Genomic DNA, 25662 nt, shown 5'->3' on the forward strand with positions numbered 1-25662 from the left:
AAAGCCGGCACAGCTGGACCAGCCAGTTTATTTAGATGGAGACAACCGACAAAGGTCTGATCGCTTAGTTCACGTATTCGTTACGCTTTCGCCTTCACTCCCCTAGCGTTTGTTTGTTCGGCTTTTTCACACACGCAAAGGGAAAACGTGTAGACCGTCGGCTCTTCGAGTACCCCGAAAGAGGCTTGCGACACAGCTCGACCTCAATTTCACTTTAGAGTCTAAACGGAAGAATTATCAAACAAACTAAGGAGTGAAGCGCAAAGCGAAGAATACGTGACTAAGCGATCGACTTCGTCGGTTAGTCTCACTAATTAAACTGGCTGTCCGCGCTGTGCCGGCTTTCTGTCGTTCGCCACGCCCTGTGGGTTAAGTCTCGACCCGCTGTCCTGCGAGTACGCAGCCGGACTGTAGGTAGCTTCGCCCGTTTAGCCGGGAACCACACAGGCCCGGAAATGTCCTCTTCGTTCACTTTGTGTGGTTAATCGCGCTAATACATAAAGGGACCAAAATTTTATCAACCGTTCCGTAAAAACTATTACAATTATGTGTGTCGCTGTGTTGTAATGTCAATATAAACAAAACACACATTTCAGTTTCATAAAAAAAATTGTGAACCCGTCTCAACACCGCGTAATGGAAGAGGCCGAGTTCCATCTCCAGTGTTAAGGTCGACGCATTAGGACTAGAAATTCAAGAGGACTTATACCGGTAGTTTCCCATTCCTAGTTATTTAAAAGGTAATTGTACACTTTCCCAAAGTTCTTGAGACATGCTTGGTTTTAGGAGCGTCGATTTTTTGTTTGTTTGTACCCGAAACGGACCTACGCGGAGAAATCTAATTTGTCCCCTCCAGCATTAACATGGTGTCCGAATTGTAGTAGTCCACGGATTTACTAAACTAACTACATTAGTAAGGATAAACACAATATGAGCATCGCCTCGTCATTTTACCAAATGCTATTATCCGTTACTGGGTAGCTTGAAAAGTCAACTAATAATGAAACTCTCGGTTATCACAAACCATAAGCAGCCTCCCAATTCTCTTGTTTCGAACGGAAATTTTTTAAGAAACTTTAAATCTTATCGCTACTTTCGACCTTTTCGGACCACACACAACTCTGCACTTGCTAAAGTGGGCGCCCTCTCTCATTTACCGCTTTTTTTCCGGAAACTTCTATACACAACATGGTTAAGTATGTAGACAAATGTGTGAAATCCTCTATCCGGATTTTTATACGAAATGCCTATCAAAATTCCTTGCGTCGTGGTGAAGTAAAACATAAGTCGTAAAAGATGGGTCTAGGTTTATCTGTATCCGTTTTATTTTTGATTGTTAAACTTTGTCAAAAGAAAAGTGTTCAGATTTCTTGACAGTTGTGCGGGACACACCAATCAGAGTAGGGCGACAGGACGCTCATCGTCGGCCTGACATCCATCGACGGCCAAAATCGGCTTGGTGTGTCCGGGGCTTTACAGGAGAACAAGTGAAACACACCATTACCGATTATGTATTTCTCTGGTTTTTAAAATAGTTGGAAGCATTTTTGATAATGTTAATACACAACACAACAACATATACAGTATAGTTGTTTTGTGTGTAAGTCAAGTATTTTTTTTAACACTTGCAGAGTTGTGCCATTACCTTCTCCGGCCAAGGTAGAGGTCACAATTCCAGCTCGGTAATCTCTGATCTTTAAGTTCTCCCTGAATATGGCCATCAAAGGGTAGGATCAATAACTTTTCCATTAACATGTGAAAGGGTTTCAAGAACCTCTGTACCAAAATCCTCCAGCTAAAAAACAACAAAACATGGCTTTCCTGGATCGCCTCTTTAGATTTAAAGGGGAGGTCGGTAATTGGTCACAGGCTTAAACAATCATCAGGTGCCTAAATGATTTGATTGATGTAATCATTCCTATTGTTTATACTGTAGAGAGAGTAAATGGTTTACGATAATAGCAATAACCATGAAACTTTTCAAGTTGATTACTTACTTTGAGACAATAGTGTTTGGTATTGTCGAGGGTTAAGAGAACAAAGCTTCCTTTAAAAAATCTTTGAAAATTTAGAAAGCGATGAAACTGGAAAGCCTGGTGTGTGTGAGACGTGAAGATTTCACGTGAGAGAGTATGCGAAAAAAAGGCCTTTGAAGATATGTATTGTACAATTCATACATTGTTTACACACTTTAGGAGAATAGGCTAAATATGTTTAGGATGTTTAAGGAAACCAGACAATTATTTTGTATTAGACATTTTCTACAGATCCAAATAGACATAGCAAAATAAAAACTTACAATTTGAAAGTTTTCTTTTCACAAGTCTAAAAGAACTGTACAAAATCTTAAAATTGACCAAGGCATGACAAACTATGTATTTTTGCCTGAAGTGTATTGCCTTAACAGAACCATTCCCTAATGTACTTTCATGTAATTGATGGGTGAGAAAGTCCATGGGGCCTATGCAATGGGTCAGTTTCCAATCACTCTACAAAAACATACAAAAAAAACACAAAGGCAATACATTCTGTTAACAGTCAAACTAATGTTGAACGCATAATCCTTTCATTTGAAGAAGAAATAAAGCAGATTGACAAAATGTATAAAAGGTAAAATATGAAAAGACTTGAATGATTTCGAAACAATTAATCAGGTCTTTGACCTACTGCGATGACTCAGGTAAATTATGGTTGACTAGATTTAATTAAAGCCTATTAAATACACAGCCCGGTGAGGCGACTCTGAAAGATTGCAGACAAACGATTGACAGGCCCACAATACAGCTGGCCTCCACATCCTATTCTCATATTCCGAGGCATTAGTACCATTTGAATATGTGCAGGATGTACTTGAGCAGCAGGACTTAGAAGAAAAGAAAGCAAAGGAACCACATAAAGAGAAGAATGGGAAATGTTTTTGTGACAAGGAAAATAATGGAGCGCCCCCCCCCACTTGTCCTTTCTTTCTCCACAGAGACGAGGCTGCCTGACAAGCTGGCCATTAGGAAGGTAATTTGACAAGCTGTGTAGAGTGCTTTCACTGCGCCCTTACACCTCTTGAACATCATGAAGCCTTGTTCTGTCCTCTTAGTTAATATTAAAAGAATACGCAGCCTGGAAAAAACTACATACAAACATATGACAGCCGGTCTATCAAACGCACTGTTCAGGTCAGCGTTGCTCTTTGAACTCAGAAGTGTCAGTCAGCGGTTCAGCCTCTGTCAACACTGTCATCAACTCTTTTTAATGTTTGGTTCATAAAGGAGACTACTGTAGTTGATCTTTTGTTCATCGTTTATATAGTTTACATTTAGATTTATGTAGTATGCGCACCTGTATGTGTGTGTGAGCTATTGCCTCTCATTCATGAGGCAGGATATAAGAAAAAAGGTCACCATCGGGAAACCATCGGGACAAGAGGGAACGGAGAGGAAATGAGATCCAGCAGAAGAGATTACGTGTAGGCGTAGGTTAAAGAGAGAATACTTCTATCAATGGAGAGCTTCTAAACTGAAAGACAACTACAACAAATGTCATGTTTTAGTTCATGTGTTGGAGGGCGTTTGACTGCATTTTATGCATAGACACACACACATACAAAACAGATTTTAATGTGTTTTTGCATTAAAAAGCCTCAGGTTGCCTTGAGAGGGAGGATTTGCTGCTGAAGGCTGTAGGCAAACTCAACCCACCATGCCTCTCTGCTCTATGTTATGCTATTGTTGTTCTCTCCTTCACCCTCCAGTGTCTCTTTCTCTCACTTGCCCTTCTTCTTTAATAGCCTCTATTCTGGTTTCTCCCCCCCNATATATATATATATATATATATATATACACATCCATGGTAATTCCTTATCATGTTACCAACCACATGTTGCACTTTTATTTCCTTTAGATGGTGGAAAGGTACATTATTTGATAAGGCTGGGCTCAGATATAAAATAAATTGAAAATTCTGTCTGTTCTATAAGAAATATTCCATGTATTATTATTTTGACATTCACTGTGCAGCATGATCTTTATGCAGAATACAACACTGCTTTAACATTCATCTGCTGAAAGGACAACGTTTTTATGGATAACAACTGCTTGATTCTATTTGACATCCTTTGTTGCATGTATTGCCCCTCGTTTCCTCTATGGCTCTTCACTGTAACTATCCAATATAAGCAGAAATGTCCAAGGAGATGTCTTTTCAAGAGAAAATCTGAAACATCTGAGACGAATTCTTATTAAAAGCAAAGTATTGGATGTAATTTGCAATTGTCATATTTTGAATGTTTGCCTTTGATTGCTTGAAGCTGACAGAAGGAATAGCTATAGTTGTATTGTACAGAACCTATACTAAAAAATATATTATATTCAAATGTTGTAGTTACAACATTGTCCTTCTGAATATGACTCACAAAATAAAGTTCCTCTTAGTGCATGGCTTTGTTGTTAAAGGGGTCTTATTGCTGTGGCAATACAATATACTTTGTGATGTAAGTTACATGAAAAAAGCATTAGAGAGACCAATTATTTAAAAAAGTGTTTTCCGCTTGGTCTCTCCAGCTCTATCTTATATCGTCGGCTCAAAAGTAGGGTGCTAATTAAACTTCTGTTAGGATTGTTTTTCTGCTATCTTGTCAGGTAAAGAACTTAAAAAAAGAGGTACAGGTCGATCGTAGGTGTATTTACAGCAAGTAGTTATGCGCTCTCTCTCTCTTGCGTGCACTGCACACACACACACACACACACACACACACACACACACACACACACACACACACACACACACACACACACACACACAAAAAGCAGCTAAATCAGATGTAGCACTTGAGAGCAGGGTTATGTTTGCTGTGGAGGAAAAATGATTTACAAATTATACAAACATTTAAAATGACTAATTCATTTATTCAAACTCACACACATGAGAAACTAGTCTTGGGTTTCTACGGGGACATGATCAAGTCTTATTATTGGACCCGATCAGAAATGGTCCAGCTGTTGCTCGCCCATTAGAATGCATTATCACACTCTTGCAAATGTCTTCCCCTGTAACCATGTTTGTTTTCTATTGACGCAAATGCTGCCTAATTGTGTTTTATTGAGCTTCCCATAAGGTTAGAACATTTAAATATTGTATCTAGTGGCTGAATTATTCAATTTTAACATTAGGAAGAGTGGTTTGGTAATAATAATTATTCTGCTCTCATTTCTTTTAAATCAGCAGCTAACAAGGAGAATGCAAGTTCATTTTATCCTTAAGATTTTTTAAAGGATTGTCAAGCTTTAAACAAACCTGGACAAAATATGAAATGTAATGCATCATAACTGTAGATGATGACTCTTATGTTTACAATCATATGATCATCTCATTTAAACAAATGTTACTTTGCGGTCTCTTTACTGTATATTAATTTGCATCCCCCTTTATCTTCTTGCAGCCCTCTTAAAATTAACCCTCCCCATCTTTGTGTTGAAACCTTCTGCTTTATACTCAATTCAATCATCCGTTACTGAAGAAAACTGAGAAGCCTCTCACTCTGAAATCCAATGTAATGAGTCTTAATACCACAGTGGATGAGGGGAAAGGAGTGAAGAGGAGAACGAGGAACAGGAGGGAGGAAATTATAAGCTAAATAACAAGCATGGAAAGAGGGTGGGAGAGGGTGCAGACAAAGCTGAGAGGAGGCTGAGGTAGAGAGGTGGAAGGTGGGGGGTTGCGAGGAAAGATAGAGGAGTGGTATTAATTGTACCACGAATATACTCATCATCCCCCTTTTCTCTTATTTATGTCCTTGCACAACTTGAGCTGCTGCATACAAGTGATGGCCTCATGGATTCATTATTAAATGGTTGCTTGGCAGAAGTTAAAGATGCAAAATCCGAAGCAGGATTAGAATTAATATACGGAAGAAATGACATTCGATGTATTTAAATGAACTATCATTCGATAACAGGGGTGGTTAGAAAGATAGACTTTGACTCAAATACTACAGATGCACGTCTGAATGTATCTGTTGCACAAAGCTGCTAGTTAAAAAATGTGACCGATTAGTAAAACAAATAAATATCAATTAGCCTTAAATCCCAAAGCAGTGCCGACCTGTATAACTAAGGCTGCGGCAGGTCCCAGCACTGCTGCTAACTCGTCAGTGAGGTGCAGTGTAGTTTCCTCAGACAAATGAAAAGGATTGTCAATTTCCTCACTAATGTATATTTCTTATATATGGCCTATATTATTATATATTTTAGTCTCTAAAATATAATTTCCTTCTCATTTACACAACATTGTTGTAAAACCACCCATCATGAGGAGACACACACATGATGTGTATTCACTTTCTTTGCACACAACCTCCCACTCATCGTACTGTAATTTGCGTTACCATCAGCATCAAGGACATTTCTTTTTTTTCCCATTAACATTTGTCATTTAATGTATGTTGCCATACAGCCTCTCTGTTAAATAAAAAAGGTTTATTATTTGATATCAATCATATTTCTTAGAAAGGCACATTACCAAGCCAACATCTATTTTCATGTTGAGACCAACGTCTGCAGGGAATACAGAAACTATTCTAACACAGCATTTACTGCTATAGAGAAGCAACACTTTCCCCCTTTTGTTCAGGAGGGAGTCTTGGCCATCATTATTGTGATTTTGTTATTTGTTGATCTTTCAGCTGTAAATTATTGTTGACTTTTTTCATAACTTATACAATAGTTCATTTGGAGTTATTCATACATTTCTTTTAATCCATGTATTATTTTTAACAAGAAAAAAAACAAGAAATCGGACTAATTTTCTATTTCGCTGAACCGTATTTTTCGAGTACTTACATTTCTATATGCATATTCATTATCTGGTCATTCAGATGGCCCTGATTGCAGCTCATATTAAGATGCACAGTGATTCCAGATGGAGACAATGAACCCTGCGTTGGCCCTTGAGGCCGCCCTGATGCACAGTTTAGCTTACAGCTAAGATGCTTCCCCTCTTCGCAAGAAGGTCCTAATGCATCCTCAAGGGCTCTCCACCTGCTCTCAACTGCCCCGGTAACCATGGAGATTTGTCTAATTCAGCAAACGATATGGTTACATAAAAACGCATTGAGGAGAGCATGAACAGTAAAACATGTAAACACTTGTTGGATACGTGGAACAGAAATATAGGGGATAAGATGTGATGCTTTGATATGCTTTTAGAACCCACATCCTTCCCCTCCTCCACTCAAAAAAAGAAAGGGTTGGACTGGAGCCATATTTTAGAAGTTGTTTGTGGAGGGACACTAAATGGGATCCAAATGGATGGAACGATGGAAAGAATAACCGGTGGAGCGATGGCACGAATGTAAAGCCTGAATAGAATCTAAAAATTAAACAGCACTTGATATTCTTCGTGCCCCAAGGCCATTAGGGGAGCGGCATGCTCTCTAAATTAGAGTAATGAGGAGTTTGGTAACCAGCTAGCTACTGTACATGAAATAACGACAGAAGGAAGGAGGGGAGTGGTTAAAGACAGGGAACACCTCTAAACCAGAGGGAGAGATAGCTAAAATTACCAGATCTCAATCACTCATTTCTAAGGTTCATGAACAGTCTGATGAGTTTGTGTGCAGAATACATTTGAAACACTCAGGTTTTGAAAGGCACTGGGGGGTAAACAGGGCAGGGAGAGGGAGTTGGGGGTCAATGAGAAGAGAGACAAGGAAGCGAGAGATTGAAAGAGAGAGAGGAGGAGAAATGTGAATCGCACACTGCTGCTCTGATCACAGCATGGGTCCATCTCTGTCCCAGCCAGACCCCCCGCCTCGCCTCCAAAAGGGAATTTATCTGTGTGTGTGTATGTGTGTGTCTGTCAGAGGAAAAGCGTGCATTGGTCAGCAAGCGTATGCACTTCAGCGTGTTTTTGTGCGCAGCTTGTGTGTGCATGTGTGTGTTTGAGCTGTCCCAGCAGGGGGGAAAGCACATGGGATGAACGGCACATGTGGCTAAACACACATTTCGTCATAAAACATTCGCTCGGCAGAAGCTTTTCTCAGAACCTGCCACAAATGGTTGTTGTTGTAGCATTATTTGTCAGAAAAAAATTCACTGTTGACTGAATGTCCCACACTCCTGAAGGCAACTTGATGCATACGGTTAAAGAGGCACAATTTTCACGTATGCCCGGCCTCGACAAGATGTCCAAGAGTCCTGGCAGACGTTTCCGAGAAGAGCTGTCCAACAAAACACAATATGCAGCATCAGATGTTTAAAGGGGCCACATAATGTTGGGTTATCTGCTTTTTATCACAATATCTCAATCTGTTTGAAATGGTCACAGAACACTAACGTCTAATTCACTTTCTAGGCATTCAGCAGAAAGATGAATAATGATTGCACAAAACATGAGATCAGTGTTGTGATGGTAGGGGGGATACATACGTATATGGTCGTGGAAAGGAAATAGTCCAGCTCAGCACTCCACTTGAGATATGGAATTTTTGCTCCCCATACTACCTTCATTCCTTTTACTTACAGCCCATAACCCCATATTCCTATCGGCTTCTTCAGAATTTAGAGGGAAATATAACACTTTTGACTTTAGTACATTTGTGCAACAGCTTTGACTACTGTTACATAACAAAGTAAGACTTTAACTAAACAATATTTAAAAAAATTATGCTTTGATACATTGTATTGTATGTCTCAAAAGAGACAGTTTATCCATTTGTTGATTGACAGACAGTTAATAAATGTTTAACACAAAAACCTTGATATTTCAAGGTTTCTCTCAAAGGATTTGCTGATTTAACAAGTAATTACACTGAAAAGCTGAAATGTTGACTTTAATTGAGTGTATAGAGTGGCGAAGTCCCTCCCCTTCCGGTGGTCCTCCATGGGACCTTATTTCGGAAAAAATATGTATTGAAGTCAATGGAGAGAGAAAGATTATCTTTCGATCCCGTTTGAATTGTCCCACGAATTACACATATGATGTTTGTCAATTTAAAAGATAGTTTTGCCAGTCAAAAAAAAAAAAGGGTCTTAAAACTGTGAAGTAACAACAACACAGACGTCACCAAGATGGCCGTCACTACTGTCTTGCTAAACAATGGATTGACTACCCTCACTATCGCCACAATGAAACACGTTCAGAAGAATGTCATGCAAAGCTGCCTGCCTGCCTTCCTTTGATTCTCTCTGAACTGCCTGATATTTTTAATGTTTAATGTCAACCATTTGTGCAGATAGCATGAAGTACAAAAGATCGCCGATGCTAATGTAACGTTAGCGTTAGCATTTCTCCCCCGGGCTTAAATGGTGTATTATAGAATGATCACACCGGTGTGACAGTACTCTTCAAAGGGTTCACGAAATATGACTACTACTCTTACTGTTTAACATTTTGGGTTACTTAATGTCACTTCATGTTAAGGCTAATAAAAATGACAAGGCTAAGGCTGTAATGCTAACTAACGTGTTTGCTACTAGCTAGGTAGCTAACTTGATCCAGCCAGCCACTCCTGGTCCTTTCATCAGACGGGAAGCGAAAAAACGAGCAAGACCCATTGCTGGTATGATAACAACCTGGTACTAAGCACACAGGCATCTTGTTAAAGTTATCTTATCTTAGCTATCTCTTATTTGGTGGAGGAAAACAATTGTGACATCAGTTATGACATGACTTACGCGACTCCGGGATTTGTAGTCTTTCTAGTTGCGTATTTTTCATAGTCTTATATTTCATAGTCTTATATTTCAACAGTTTTACGAAAAACTGTGACTTTTTTTACATGGAAATGATTTTTTAAGATTGACAAACATCATATGTGTAGTTCGTGGCACAATTCAAATGGGATCGACAGATACGTTTTCTCTCTCCATTGACTTCAATACATAATCTTTCCGAAATAAGGTCCCATGGACCGAAAGTAGATGGGCGTGACTTCGCGACTCTATAATGAGTAACTCCTACGTCACTTCCGGGCGAAAAGTACGGCCCCGCTCACTTTTGGGGGAAAACAACAACAAATTCAGAATTTTTTGCCAATCCGATCAGAACATTTTGAAAACCGTGGATTTTTGGATCTTTGAAGAGCCCGATTACGATGGCCAGTCAGGCAAACAATTACATGAAATTATTTTAAATCGACAATCGGGCTCGATATATAGTTAAATTAAAAAGCAATAGGCAAGGCTGTAATTTTCGCCGGCTGTTACCGGCTGTTACTCTCATTAGCAAGGCGGAAAATAATATTTGTATCATGCCAAAAAGCTGCTGTGTCGTTTATTGCATCTCAAACATTAAAACAAATCCAGAGTTCAGGGTTTCTGTACTTCTTCTAAGAAAAAAGGACAGTAAAAGAAGAGCTCTGTGGCTTCAGGCTTGATCGCCATTCAAATTACAGCGTTGGTTTCCCCCAAAAGTTGGCGAGGCCGTAAAGTGAAGTAGATGTTATTCTCATCTATGGACATTGATCGCCTACATCTATATTTAAACATATATCGAGCCCGATCGTCGATTTCCAATGATTTTATGTAATTGCTTGCCTGTCTGGCCATTGTAATCGGGCTTTTTGAAGATCCAAAAATCCACGGTTTTCTTACATTTTTGATCGGATTGGCAAAAACTTCAGAATTTGTATTGACCGCCATTTAAATGACAGCTTTGTTTTCCCCTAAAAGTGGGCAGAGCCGTACTTTTTGCCCGAAAGTGACGCATGTGTTACTCTCATCTATTAGGTTATTTGAAGGCAATAATATTATGTTGAACCTAACATTTAAACCTAATATTATTGCTTTCAACTAACCTAATACAGTTATGTTATATTTGTTGACATCATACATTTAATTACATTTAACGTTTCAGTTTTTTCTGTGTATTATAATCATTTCAATTCATTTGTCTACCTTGCCTATAACCCACAAATTAAAGGTTCAACATTAACGTGGTGCTTTATTTTTTCACTGGATATTAATTGTGATAGTTGTTAAAATAATTTATCCAGCCTATCAAAAACTGATAGAGTATTTGTACAGTATATGTAAACCGTACATAAAGAGTGTATGATAAAACATAGGACAGTTTACTCATTTAAAACACAAATAAATATGTATGTCTTTTCATATTTCCATGGCAGATTAGTGGTTTTATTTTACACTTTTTCTTTTTTGGTTAATTTAACACATATACTGTATAAGACACTGACATTTGAAAAAAAAAGGTCACTTTCTGAGTTTTCCCCACACTGATGATTTTCATTTGTAGTTGTTGGAAAGTTTCCATATAAAGTTAAAATGCATATTTATAGCCAAATAAAAATATAAAACAAAAAAAAGAACACACAAGGTTTTAATGTTCTTTGTCTATTTTAAATGCAAGAAGGTGAATTCTGTGTATGTTTCTGTATAAATTATGTAAATACAACTGACATGATCACTTCTTTTGTGGGGAATTGTTCTGATGAGAAACATGCCTTTCCACTGTTCACCATAATTAATGTAGTGGAGCATCCATCCGTCTGCACACATTTGCAGGGATTCTCCTCTTTAATTTCTCTCTCTGCACAGAGACACGTCCATGTAATTATGTGTCAACGAGCAATTAAAGCATCAATTAAAGTTTGTTAGGCAGAGATCATATCATGGAGAACAGTGATTAGGTCCAACAGTCACATACATGTTAGTGTATCTAATGAGATTGTCAATAAACTGATTATCTATCCATTTATCTGTCTGTGTATCTTCATATCTGTTTCCTTCTTTCTCGTTTTTTTTGCTCTAACCGTCTCTGTCTATTCATCCTTCATAAACCTGTTTTCTACCATTCCTCGTTCCACATCCATATGCTTCCTCCATCACAGTGTCCCCCCCCCTGCCCCTCTCTCCCTTTGTGTGCTCTTTGGAGTGCTGCTGGATGACAACTTCATCTCCATCAGTTCCTCTCTCCTCTTCATCCCCCTCTCCTTCTGTTGGAGTGGTGCTACATGACAATCCAATATCCGCAGTCTCAGTCTCCTAATAGTCCTTTTTCTTCTAGTTTTTAGTGCATCTCGCTGTTTCTTACTCTCCCTCCATCTATCCATCTTGCTCTTTCCTTTCATAATCTCCTCTGTGTGCATGGCTCATATAAAAGAAAACATAAAAATATAATAGAAACTTGGAAGTTTGATTTCACATTTAGTGTGCACACTATCAATGCTTGAAGGCACATCTTTCATATGTTAAAATACATAACTCTTTTTAATTAGATTTGCAAAATCCCAGTGTCACAGAAAATACGCAAAAGACAAACAATAAAACCGAAGAATTCGAATAATGTTGTGTACAAATGGTTATTTTTACACAGCACATCAACCGAAATTCCACCAGTCTCTTTTTTATGTTTTAAACTTTTAGATTAATATTCCTAGATTTCTGGCATTATGAATGACAGCTCTTGAACCATATATTGACCTAAGAATAATCAACATTTGTCTAGAATTAAATATAAGTTTGAATTTTATTTGTATTTTCTTTTGTGTGTTTAAACATGTTTGTCAGAATATACCGTATATTTTCCATTAGAATATAATTGCTGATTCTGGTGAAATTCCAACATTTTGAACAGAAGTGCAGGTTCCCTATCAATTAATATAATGCTTAGCAAAATGATTTAAAGATTACGTTTTCTTTCTTTCATACAGCTAATATATATTTATATATTTTTAACTTTCTCATTCCATGCCTTAAATTTGGATTTTTGGGGGGATATACAGTATATACTTTTTCAGGATTTCCATGGCTATTTGTGTTAAAAGTTTCATTAAGGATTAATGAAGCATTATATAGATTTAGAATTAAGATTCATTTCATGCAGGAACACATTGCATTTATTACAACTAAAGTGCTATTCAATTTATCATGACATTTCTAACTCACAGTCAACACAGTCCAGCTTCATGAGGCAAGGCAAGGCAAGGCAAGGCAAGTTTATTTCTATAGCACCTTTCAACACAAGGCAATTCAAAGTGCTTTACAAAAAAATGAAAGGCATTAAGAAAATGGCATTTAAAATCAGTCATTAAAAAGATAAGGTAATAAAAGAAACATTAAAAGAAAAAATACATGGATAAAAGTTACAGTGCAGTTTAAGATGTGAATAGTTCAATTAAAAGCAGCGGCAAAAAGAAAAGTCTTTAGTCTGGATTTAAAAGTAATCAGAGTTGCAGCGGACCTGCAGGTTTCTGAGAGTTTGTTCCAGATAGATAAGCAAGATAGAAATATAGAATTCATAAGGTCCCAACAGCAAAATAAGCTCATCAAGAATAAAGAATGGGCTAAATATGTGATAAAAAGATGCAACCTTCATTTAATGTCCTGTAATTAGTTGTATCTTCCAGAAACATTTGAGTGCTTTAACACACAGAAAAACACAATGAGTCCTTAGCAACAATATGATGTTTGTTTTTTCTTCCTGCTCTAACAGCTCCTGGTTAAAGGCAACATTTTTTCTTGACTGTGCTGATAAATATGAAAAGGAGCTCACTATGATTTTTTTTTTCTCCAATGTGGGACACATGGTAACATAGAACCTAAAAATGTCCTGTGTGTCAGCTTCTGATGGCTAATCTTCCCTCTCTGTGGGTGTGTGAAATTCGCACATGGGAACACACCTCCTGCCCAGCGAGAGGATAACCATCTGACCTTAAGCCTTTGCTAGAGTTAATGAAGAGACTGTCATTTGCAGACAGCGTGCTCGTGCACACAGGATACCCTCCTCCTGGTCCGGACAGATTATTTCAGTATAATGAGCCAGTTTCTCTGCATCTGCCCGTCCAACCAGTCTGACTCACTGGTCTATGGACTCGGCCTGTTGAATCTGACATGCAATGAACAGAAAAAGAAGACACCAGTGACATCCAGTGGCCGAGCATTACACTGCTTTTACTTGTTGCCTTAATATTACAGTATCACTGTAGTATCAATGAAATTGTATCTTAGTCTGTAATAACTGTTATACATTTGTTTTAATGATATTTGTAGTATTTATATGAATTTCTCAAGTGTCAGCAACTAAGACATTAAATATATCTAGAGAAGCTAAAAAGTGCTATACTGCAAGTACTGATTCCTCATATAAATATTATAGTTCATGGAAAAAGACAGAAAACAAACCACATAAAAACTTATATATTTTCTTTGAAAAGTAAATCTCAAGAGTGCCATCACAATGAAAACATGTCTCCTTAATAATATGCTAAGTTTCATCAATTATAATTAACATCTTCAATAATAATCAAATGCCTCCTCAATCGTCAATTTGAGGGAAAGGGTATGAAGGGCCATAATTAAAGTTATCCGTTCCATACAGTTTTCTCTAGCCCAAGGCCCAACAACGACTGATCGTCACCACCAAAAAACTGCTCTCCTACTGGACCAATTACACAGGCAACTCATTCAATAAAATAATAATAGGACAAAGAGAACTACACAATCTGAATAAAACAAGAGTACTGGGGACACATAGACCTCCGCTAAGACTTTGTCCTATCCCGCAATGTTAACAAAAAAAACAAATCATTTGTGTATCCGCCCTGTGATTCCCATCCACTACAACATTTAATTGATTCTTACTACACCCTTCTACTAGGTCTCACAAAAATATGGTTCATATTTTGTTCTGTTTTGCTGCTGACAAACATACCAATAAACATAACATCCTAGGCAGAAAAAGATGAGAGCGACTCACAGAAATAAACTGCTTTTCGCTGTTGACATATTCTGGCCCTTCTGGTTTCGGTCTCATGATGAACTCTGACAACTTCTGATAAGCAACAAATTCATTGAAAAATGTCTTCATGCCAATCAGTTCAGCAACAATGAAACTGTCCTCCCAGGAAACACCCATCATGAAGGCATGAACACGTAAGAGCAGCCAGAGAACAGACAGAAAGAAGCCAAAAGTGAGTGAATGTATTCAGGTCAATGTTTGAATTTATATACACACATTTATAGTATTATATTCCACATATTTAATGTGTTTGAACTGTCAGGATATAGTGACAGCTTTAGCAAATATGACCAAAAGGTATATTTAATTACAACTGTAACTTCAGAAAATGAAGAAAGATGCTTTAATAAGCATTTTGAAACAGTCTTTTCCTAACTATGTTCGACTTTGAGGTCCTGACTAGCGGTTACTCTCTGGGTCTCTATTTCAGGCCAGAAGATCTTGGCGATGGCCAGAGAGGCTGGAGCGGACATCACTGATGCTGACAACAAGTGTGTTGCCTCAACCGGAAAAGAGAGGCACACAGAAAAAGGTGTCAATCATTCACTTCCTGACAGAGCTGTTCAAGTCCTATCTCTACATGAGTGTTACGTTTTCGAGTCAAATCATTATTTTTAAAAGCGTTCCTAAAGATGTTTGTCCTATGTTATACATAGTTTATATATCAATGTCAAAGTCAACTTGAATGTCAATCTTTCAGTTTGTGTGTACAGACAGAGAGACAGAAATAACGTTTCCAACAATCCCGAATAGAAAAATACAAATATGTGCAAAATATGTATATCCTATACACAATCAACAGACACATTTACACATATTAAGATAAAAACACAACAACAATCAATATATACAAATCATGACTTTGAAAAGTTGTGTGTTGGTTTAATCATTTACAGTTTACAGGCAACTCACTGGCATTCCCAACCTTGCAATAAAAGGAGTCTTGATAACCAAAGTTTGATCATTTGTGTCCTGTCTTTGTCCCTGCGATATCCACATTTGACTAACACTTCCACATGGACTCAAAGGAACTGATAAGAAAACTGAGATACAAGTTCACTGTGACCTTACAAAACACATGTTTGACCATAACTCCAGATGAATGTGTTACAATGTGTGGCAAGTTCACACAATGTCAGAGTGATGACATGTTTGATATGGATGTAAATTGCAACAAAAACCTTAATCCTCTTTTCTATTTGACAACTATTTATTTTTTAGACACATCAATTCTTCATGAGGTGAAGCAACATTTAATGTTTGATATTTAGCATTTCCTTAAAACGAGTCCTTTTAAATATAGAGTTAATTTTGATAAGCTCATTGCTCCTTCTCCCTCCCCTCCCTCCCCCCCCCCNACGCTACCCAGAGACGCTGGCAAACCCTTCTGTCATCACAGCATGGACCCAGAGCGGGTCAGCCCATTGATGTATAGACGGATCGAGAGAGGGGAGTCCGTCTGACAGAGAACAATAAGGGCTTAGATTCACAGATGTAAATCATTGCATTAATGATTCGCTTCATGTTTTGTGTTTTTAGTTAGAACTGTTGTTAACCGTTCCCAAAACAAATTTAAATACAAATATTTCCAGCTGCAGCCATTGATTCTGCTGGATACGTTCCCATGGCAACATGCATTATAAATCTAATCTGTAAAATAAATCACAGAAAATCGAAGGAAACAAAACAGTGAAAAATTATAATGTAAAATATACAAATGAAACAATAGAAATCACGGTCCCCAAATATAAATGTTTTGAGGTTATTGATCGTGTGCTAATATTTTTGCCCAAGTTTGCAACACTTATGTTCAACATATGGTCAATAAGTTGGTTTTGTGTGTATGTGTGTGTGTGCACATCCTTCAACCTGAATGGGTGTTTGGAGAACAGCAGCACACCACAGAAACCAGCAGCAACACACACACTATCCTGGAGAGAAAGACGAGGGGGGAGAGGGATAGATTATTTTTTCTTGTATTCACACTTCAGTCAAAAATGAATATAAATGTTATATGATTTCAAAGTGAATGATTTAAAGAAAGACCAACAAAAACACTAAATGGCTAGAGAAAGATTCCCAAAGGCATTGACCCCTTTATTTTGAGGACACAAGCTGTAAACAAACAAACAATCATATAATCACCTTGATGTGGTGAAAATCTTAATTCCTAAACTAGCTATCTACAACATCAAGCAACATTTTAATTCATTTGAAAGTCTATTATGTGTCCTCCTGACAAATATAAATCCAGCATCCACTCTCTTTTTAATGTTATGTTTTGCATAGGGGAATATCTCACTCTTTAGTTGCAAATGCTCCAATATGTACACCAGCATGTGTCCTATATCTACTGTTTGAATTCCATTCGTTACAGTACATTTGTCCTATTAATGTTACACTGATATATTTACAAGTCTATATTGTGACTCACCTTTGTACTAAGTAGAAAGGTAGTCTATAAGCCTTGAGCTAGTGAATTACCTTATTGCGCTTAGCACACAACAGTTCTCCTCACACTTTCCTTCCTCCTGCCCTTTCTGTGTATGTAGTTCTCCTGCTGATTTAGCAAACAATGCATTTTCTTCAGTGTGAGGACATTGTTGTTCCCAGAAGACAACATCTGATATCCACACTTTTTTCTATGATCCTCACATTTTAGATACATTTTTTCTCCCTTTGTGGGCTGTGATAACAATGTGTTTTTTATTCGCATGGTAATATTGCTCTTGAATACATTGTAAAGAAAAAAACAACCTAAATATCAGAAATCAAAGGATTCTAATCTTTGGATATGCACAAGATTAAGAGGGCATTTCTTCCTATATCACGTCCTGCATGAGGCCCATTGTGATGTTAAAAGTGTCAGTCCGCCTCTGTTAGTCATCTGATAAGGAAGGTGCACAACAGGGTCTGAAATTTGAAACAGAACATTTCTCACCATCTGATCCAGAACAAGTTCCTGCTGAGAAGGTCTCTAATAGGAGAGAGCTCCTCCCGGTTGCCATAGCACTCCATCATCCAATCCCAGACCAGAAAGAATACGGTTACCAAGGAGATGACCAGCAGCACGAGAGCCCGGTTGAAGTTCAGGACACATGCAGCTATCACTATGGCAACAAAGCCTGAAACAAATTGACTATTAATATGAAATCCATCCCGCAGAGCTGGCATAATTTTCTCTGATCAGAAAAATTCATTTGAATCATTTATTTGCTACTTTAACCTCCTCCAGTTTAAAAAAAAACCCCTGGTGTAAGTGTATTTGATGTGAGCTCTGAAATGACCGGTGTGTGACAGAGAGATCTTCTGATAAATTGAGAACTAAATACATCCATACAGAAAGAAAAGATAGTGGACAAACACACGCTTATGTCAACATGCTTTGAGGCACAAAGCATGTAGGTTTTTTCTGAGCAGAGCAGATAAATTAAACAGTCTTTTTTAAGCCTTCATGGAGAATGAAAGTCCAATACAATACCATAAATAGATTTTTATATATATATCTACAAATCTAAATACTAAAAAATCCTGACCTGCAACCTAGTTAGGGCTAAGAGCAAAACTACAACGGCAAAGAAACACTGCTGTCAAAACCAGTTGTGTTATCAGGCGGATCGGGTCTTTCTGCTCTGTCAAATAGTCCTGAAATGCGAAAGGGGAAATATAAGGGGTAAGATAAGCAGATAGGACATCAGAAGAACAGGAGAAAGGATGCTTATTTAGAATAAACTGAGAAGATCTGACATTAAGAATGTGTGTTTGGCAAATAAATAAACCAAATATGCAACCTTTTGTTTTGTTCTTCGAGAGGGCTGTCCGCATCAATGTATATCAGATCCTTCTCCTGCCACACACAAACACACAGCTTTAGGATAAATATAAACTAAATGCTTACCCTAGGTTGCTAGCACCATGACACATTACTGAGAACCTAAAGGCAAACTGGTTTAGGGAAAGCTTCTTCTCTTGTATACATTGAGCACATTGTGTCCCTGCTAAAGAAGTGTGTCTTACTGAAGTTCTAAAACAGCCTGCTTATCTTACATAGACTAAAACCACAGCATAGAATACCAAGCATTGCCAATAAGTTCTGGTTTGGCAAACCGTGTGCAGGTGAGAGATGCTGCTCTTTAAACTTTGAAATTATTGTAACTAGATTAATGTCATTTTGTATAATTTGCTTGATTAGATAGTCAATGGTCTGATTCAGTAAAAGCTGGGGATATAGCAGGGATGTAGTTTTGATGTTTACGCCTTCTTTTTCTTCATAAAACTAACTAGTGTAGTGTTGCATCTGACTGCAGGTGTTCCTTAATGTTTCCATTGATTTAATTACCATTATTTAGGAATAGAAGCAAGTGTAGCTCACCTCTGAATCAAAGGCCTTGATGTCTTTCCCCCTTTTTTGACATTTCGTCTCTATTCCACAAAGCTTTTGTTTTTCACCTATTCTCAAAACCTGACACAGACTTGCTGGGAGACACCTGTCCTGTCCGTTTCCCCGTCCATTCTCCCTCTCCCTTCATTTTCCTATACCTTGTCCTTGTTGGTTTCTTTAAAGCGATTGTGAGAGGGATACTACTTTGCAATGTTATCTTTCAGACACACACACACACACACACACACACACACACACACACACACACAACAGGTATAATTAATGGAGTAAACCTTAAAAAATTGGAAATAGCAGTCAGACTGAAATGACCTACCTTTTTTATTTTCGACTCAGTCATTTATTTCAGACCTGAAAGCACAGTCTGAACATTTTACAATGTCCCTGTGTGTCCTTAAAAAAGTAGAATTTGTTGTCAATAGTTCTGTCTCTTTCCTAGATATATATTTTTTTAAAAGCCATCCCTGGTAACATTGTATTGTGTGCAAAGGTCAAGCTATAATCTCATAGTCTCTAAGTATCCCAACAGCCACTAGAGAGCACTAGTGTATAACTCCTCAGGACCATAACATACACATAGCTGGTATGTAGAGGTTAGAAAAGGCAATACCTGTTTTTATTGGGAGACTCAAAGGGAGCCTTCATTTAAAAAGGTGTGATGAGTTAATGACAGATTGATAATAGGAAATTAAACAACATATAACATCCAATTCCAATAGCATATACAATTGGTAAAGAACTATACTCCAACAAGATGAATGTAGTTTCACCTTCTTATGAAGCTTAAGACCCCCCCTCCAACAAAAAGAACAATGATCATAATACATTACTCGCATCTGTCTCACATTTGGTGGGCCGGATTTCAAAAAACCTCTCTCTCATGGGAGTGGGTTAAAAGTCAAGTTCAGAAAGCTGAGTGTCATTCAGTCCTTCTTAAATGAAAAATAAATCAAACACTTCAACTGAGTAAACATGGGCCCCACAGAAAACTGTTATATACTTCTACTCTGAATCCACAGAAACTGATTGTTCTGTCTGACTGAGGTTTGTTAATACAAACACAATGTGCCAAAACTCACAGTTACTTAAGGAAAAAACTGCACTCTGGATGAGCTATTGTGTTTTCTGCACCCAGTGTGTCTAGTGTCCCACTCATGACCCAATCCCTCTGCTTCTCATAGCTTTAGGGTAAAACAGGATATGAGCCCATGTGTGTGAGACCCACATGAATAAATCATGACAGGATTCAATGTGTTTGGACTTGAAAAAGATTAGTTATTTTGCCTTTACCTTGTATGAACCTGAAGGAATAAAACATAAAGACACAACGTTCTAATCTAGAGGAAAACGTTAAAGTACAGGTAACAGCAGATTATTAACATGAAACAAAGGTAGGCCTATTATAATCAAAGGTGAATGTGATGCAAAAAGTGATTGTGATGCGACAAAATAGGATTACGGGAGCACAAATTAAACGTATTATTATTATTATTATTATTATTATTATAACTGTTATTATTATTAAGTTGCAAACCTAGTGTGATGACACAATAGATGATTGTGAACACCATTTAGATATTAAGTAGTTTAGTACAGTAAAAGTAGTTATTAACATAAGATTTCTAAACCTTTCATTTTGCAGTTACACTAATTCACATTTCAGATAATATTTGTGATTTGTTTTATTTGGTATCATCTATGAACAATTCCTGGAGCTGGAGCTGCTTTATGTTAATGAACAACTTTTTCTTTTAATTTAGTTAAAAATTAAAACCCCAAAACGTTGTTCCCTTTTTCAGAGACACCTTTCACAAGGTTGATTCTCATCAGTTGGAGGCAGTGTTCAATTGGAAAGTGGTGATTTGTCTTTTTCAGTTAACACATATGCTTTACAATTTGAATAGGAAGCTTAATATGCGTGGCATACTAATATGCTCAGTGTGGAGTAAAACTCATGGTCACTGATTGAGATGGTGATTGCATGTTTATGGTGTCAAAGATCTTGAACACAGGTTACAACCTCTGTCAAATTATCAAAAGCAACGGAGAGTAATTAGAATATTCTTTTGATGAAACCATTTTTTAATTGGTACACCCACACGGTGCCGTGCAGAATGCGTACAACCCGGTTTCTGAGGCAGACATCCACCAGATTGGTTCAGACACAGGCAGGGCTCCATAATTACACTCCTCTATTCAGCAGCACAGCCTGTGCGTCAGTACAAACGTCATATTAGAGCTGGGGACAGGACATCGGAGAGCGGGAGAGCAGAGGAGATGAGAGGTAAGACAGGAGAAGAGAGAGAAGATAGAAGAGGAGAAGGGAGGATAGATTCGAGAGGAGAGAAGAGAGAAGAGGAGAAGAGAGGAGAGTACCTCAGAGCTGTGGTGTTTTGGGCTGTTCCTGCTCACAGAAAGATGTGCTCTCATTCTCTGTGTCGCACGTGCAAGGTGAAAGACTGAAAAGAAGAAGCTCAGTCTTTTAAAGGCTGTGCAGCGTAAATATACTGTTGTGTTATAAATAAATCCAACGGAAGGAGCAGCACAGCGGCAGAGTGACAGGCATGCTGCCGTACAGCCTCCGCTCTGAGATGACAGATTATTGATTCAGGTCAGGTTTGGCTGGGAGCCACATATCATTATGAAAAATGGCCTAATGATTTAATAAGGTGACGCTTGGTCTAGTACACACCAGCTAAAGACTTGATGATGGGTTATTGCTCCCCCTTCTCTCTAAGTCTCATACAGTCTCATGTGATTTGTTTAGACATTACATCCACCTCTTGTATACATTTACAGTAAATGGATTGCATTTTATATAGCTCTCCTGCAGTCTTTGTGATCCCTCAAAGCGTATTCACCCATTAACACACATTTATAGAGCGAGGCAATAGCAGCCACACAAGGTGCCACCTGCTCAGAGAGGCTAATATTCACTCATGTACACACTGTTGACCATGCCGTTGGCAGCCACTTGGTTAAGTTGACTGCAGGGCTTACGATTGATGGAGCACTGTACATCCTAAACCACTTCCACAGTGGAAGCACCCATCAGCTCAAGGCCTGACAATATAAATGCTTAAAAGCATTGTTCAAAGGGAAACAGCAGATTCTTTTGTCAGGGATTTTTACCAAGGATAAGAATGTAAATGAGGCACTTGTGTGACTACGTAAACTCATAGGACCTCCTTCAGACAGCTTCGTTTTCACTGATTAACTGTACAGGTCTACTTGTGAAATAACAGCCAGATGATAATGATGATTATAGGAACGATGAGAGTGATGGTGAGACTGATTATGACAATTAGCGGCTGTAAATTGATTGCTCCTTTAGTCCCATTTACGCACATGAACTGAAACCAGCTAGTAGATAAATTAAATAACGCCTTAAACTACCCCCACCTCTCCCTCCCTCTCTTTCTCTGTTAAACAAGGACGCTCACCCTCCATCTGAAGGCCGGTGATGCCTGGCACAAAGTAGCTTTAACCCATGAGATCCCACATATTAAAACAGACGTGCAAAGGTTCACGAGTGACCAACACAAACACAAATTCAGCATGTTTTCTGGCTGAGGTGCCCTTGAGTGAGAACCACCTCTTGCTCTGCACCTGACCCTTTCCCCAGAACAGGCAGAGCAATGAGCATTTCCCTAAAGGGGATCAATGAGGTATCACATTATACACGATCTGCTCTGACGCCCTGTCCTCCTCCTCTGCTCTACTTCCCCTGCATCCAGCGTTCAGAGCACCAGTTTCCCTCACCCTGACATTTGGTCTGTCCCCTATCCTGCCACCAACCCAACCACCACCACCACCACCACACATCTCTGAGAAGAGATTCATCCAAACACAGAGAACATTGTGTCGAGGAGGCTCCGGTTGAGAGAGAGAGAAACAGAGGGGAGAGAGAAAGAGAGAGAGAGAGAGGGAGGGAGGGAGAGAGAGATCCTCCTTGGCACACACCCGTCAGTGTGGCAGTGTGATTTTGACTGACTGGCTGACTGACGGGGATTCTGGAGGAGACGCGCAGGAAAGGAGGACACTCTCCGGTTTTAATCCCTTCAGTCATCGTTGTAGATGGTTTTGTAGCTGCACTGCCTGCATTCACCTAGGCATCGGATTTTGCTTCTTTTTTTTTCTCCTTTCCTTGATTGGCTGAACCAGGGGCTGAACCCAGCCCGCCTGGGCCGGGCTGTGGGGGCTGTTCAGCGAGCCTAATAGCTGAAGTTGGTACCCGAGATGAGCGTCTGGACACCCGGGAGCGGGGCTCTCTCTTCGCCGGGGAGAGGGTCTGGGTCGTGGCGGTGCTGGTGGTGGTGGGTTGTAGTGATCGGGGTGTCAGTGGGATCTGGAGACCCGTGGATGTCCGCGGAGGCATGCCCGTCTTATTGTACTTGCAGCAGCACCAGGATCTCCTGTGTGGACCCGGAGCGGGAGATCAATGCTTTCCCCATCCTACAGAGCGAGGCGGAGATGGAGAACATCACCGACATGTGAGTGTCTCTCAGAAACATCATATTTACATAATGGGGATGTCGAATTCATAAATGGTATTTTTATATTTTTTCGATGTAGCGGTATTTCCCAACACTTTCCAAATAAACCATACCTTTATCCCTTAACTGCCAGCTGTGTCTGGAGCTGACATGCTGCACTGTCCGCAAGGAAAGAGCCACAACCGGTTCGCTCTGAGTCTTAATATCTTGCATGATTTTAAAGAGAATTCGCAGATTTACCAATTTGGATAAAAATGTAAGTCCTTTTTCATTTATTCGGCACGGGTATCTGTCAGACTCGCATCATGTGTAACCTACATTGCATAACAGAGACATTGCCATCATGAGGCCATCAGTCTTTCAACGCCAGCATGGAAACTGACAATTTAATAAAGAAATTACTTGAGTCAGAAAGACCTCATTCCGGCTATTAGACAAAGCCCTACTGTGTGCAGGAGCGTGCATGTGCCTTTACGCGTGTCTGTGTGACCGAGACCCGCACACCACCACAGTCCAAATATTAGTGCGAGACACTTCCCAAGATGGCTTATATGAGTGTTTTTAATGGGCCACAGAAGCGAAGAAAAATCTCTATGAAAAAAGCGTTATTATTTTCCAATCCGTCAACATTTCTCTTGAATACTGGACCCTTTTTTCGTGACGATAATACAAATAAATTATCAGTGTGCTTTTGAAAATGTAAACTGTACTCCCTTTTCATGAATGGTCACGTTGTCTAAAATAAAATCTGACGTTGAAGCATTTTTATCTCAGAGCAATTAAAAGAGGAGATTAAAATATTGAATTGCTGCCCTATCTTTCTTGGCACCGATAAACGGCCTTGTTGATAATAACTTGTCAGAGATGAACTTGGGAGAAGCCTTGGAAGCTGTTTAAGTGAGCCAGCAGTCTGCTGAGAAGCAGCCACTGAGCACTAATGTAAACAGACAAATCACTGATGACCATGCATGTCTATCTCCAAAACGACCTTGCCAGAAAACGTGGATTTATGTATATCATGTCCCCTGCCTGTGGTAATTGGTTAACACCGAAATTCAAGCCATCTGCACACACACGATGACAGAATATAATGAGCTTTAAACGTCGCTGAACTCCTGTATGGGAGTTAATACTCAAAACAGCCGTTTATATGAATGTGTCAATGTCTGTTTCGTATAAAAGCTGAGTCAAACAAATCTTATTAAATTCACCTGCTAACAAAACATGCTTCAGAAATAGGTCAATTGAATGACAGATTGAAAATCTTAAGAGTTTATTTGAGGTGTTGGCTCTTTTCTAAATACTAACACAAGAGGAACCGCACAGACAGTTGTTTCATTAGTAATGCAGTCTTTAATGAAGATGAAACAATAACATTAAACCTTTAACAAAAGTATTTGGTTTTGTATCTTAATACTGATAGGCAGTAGTAAATGAAAGTCAAACGGACACATGTGGGTGTAGTAAATGCACACTCAACTCCCCCCTGCACACTAAAACAAACAGTGTTCAAACCAGAGATACTGTCTTTGGCAGTGGCAGCAGCGTAATCCAGAGCGCTTTCTGCTTCTTCTTATTGCTTATTTACAGATACTTATCGGAGACGTTGATGCTGGTGATTTATTGAAGATTTCAAATTAGATTATAACCCTACAAACATTCAGTCAGAATTGAATTTCAGTTGTGTGACATTATTGTCAGCCAATATTACGTAAGTGAATGTAGTTTTATGAAACAGTGTTTTGAAGATACATGCTTTAATTGATCAGAGTGTAAAACACAGAATAATGCTGGCGTTGTAGACCTGGTTCTTTAATTATGGAAAGCCACATATCCAATTTTATTACTACACATTTGTACTGCCTTTTTTCATGCTTTATTTTGACTCTAATGGTGACAGCAGAGCACTGGTGAGAGAGAGGAGCAGTGGTATTCAACTAAAGTCTCCCGCCGGCTTTTAAACAATTACACTGTGTGGTTTGGTACAGCGTCTTACACCACAAAAGGCCACCAGAACCC

The 25662-nt window shown here is 38.7% G+C and overlaps 2 protein-coding genes across 2 annotated transcripts in view; one reads left to right on the forward strand and one right to left on the reverse strand.

Annotated features, from left to right (window-relative positions):
* LOC104967280 (recQ-mediated genome instability protein 1-like) overlaps nt 1-23216 on the reverse strand; it is a 26711-nt gene extending 3495 nt beyond the window's left edge. The window contains exons 1-3 of the mRNA XM_010796695.1: nt 23111-23216; nt 22910-22974; nt 16894-16918 (exon numbers count right to left, since the gene is read on the reverse strand). Coding sequence (XP_010794997.1) covers nt 16894-16918; nt 22910-22974; nt 23111-23216 — 196 coding nt within the window. The remainder of the gene's footprint in view (nt 1-16893; nt 16919-22909; nt 22975-23110) is intronic.
* LOC104967281 (usherin-like) overlaps nt 22808-25662 on the forward strand; it is a 72830-nt gene continuing 69975 nt past the window's right edge. Inside the window, exon 1 of the mRNA XM_010796696.1 lies at nt 22808-23640. Coding sequence (XP_010794998.1) covers nt 23387-23640 — 254 coding nt within the window. The 5' untranslated portion in view covers nt 22808-23386. The remainder of the gene's footprint in view (nt 23641-25662) is intronic.

This window comes from Notothenia coriiceps, unplaced genomic scaffold (assembly GCF_000735185.1).
Source record: "Notothenia coriiceps isolate Sejong01 unplaced genomic scaffold, NC01 NC01_scaffold00037250, whole genome shotgun sequence".
NCBI classification, from domain to species: domain Eukaryota; kingdom Metazoa; phylum Chordata; class Actinopteri; order Perciformes; family Nototheniidae; genus Notothenia; species Notothenia coriiceps.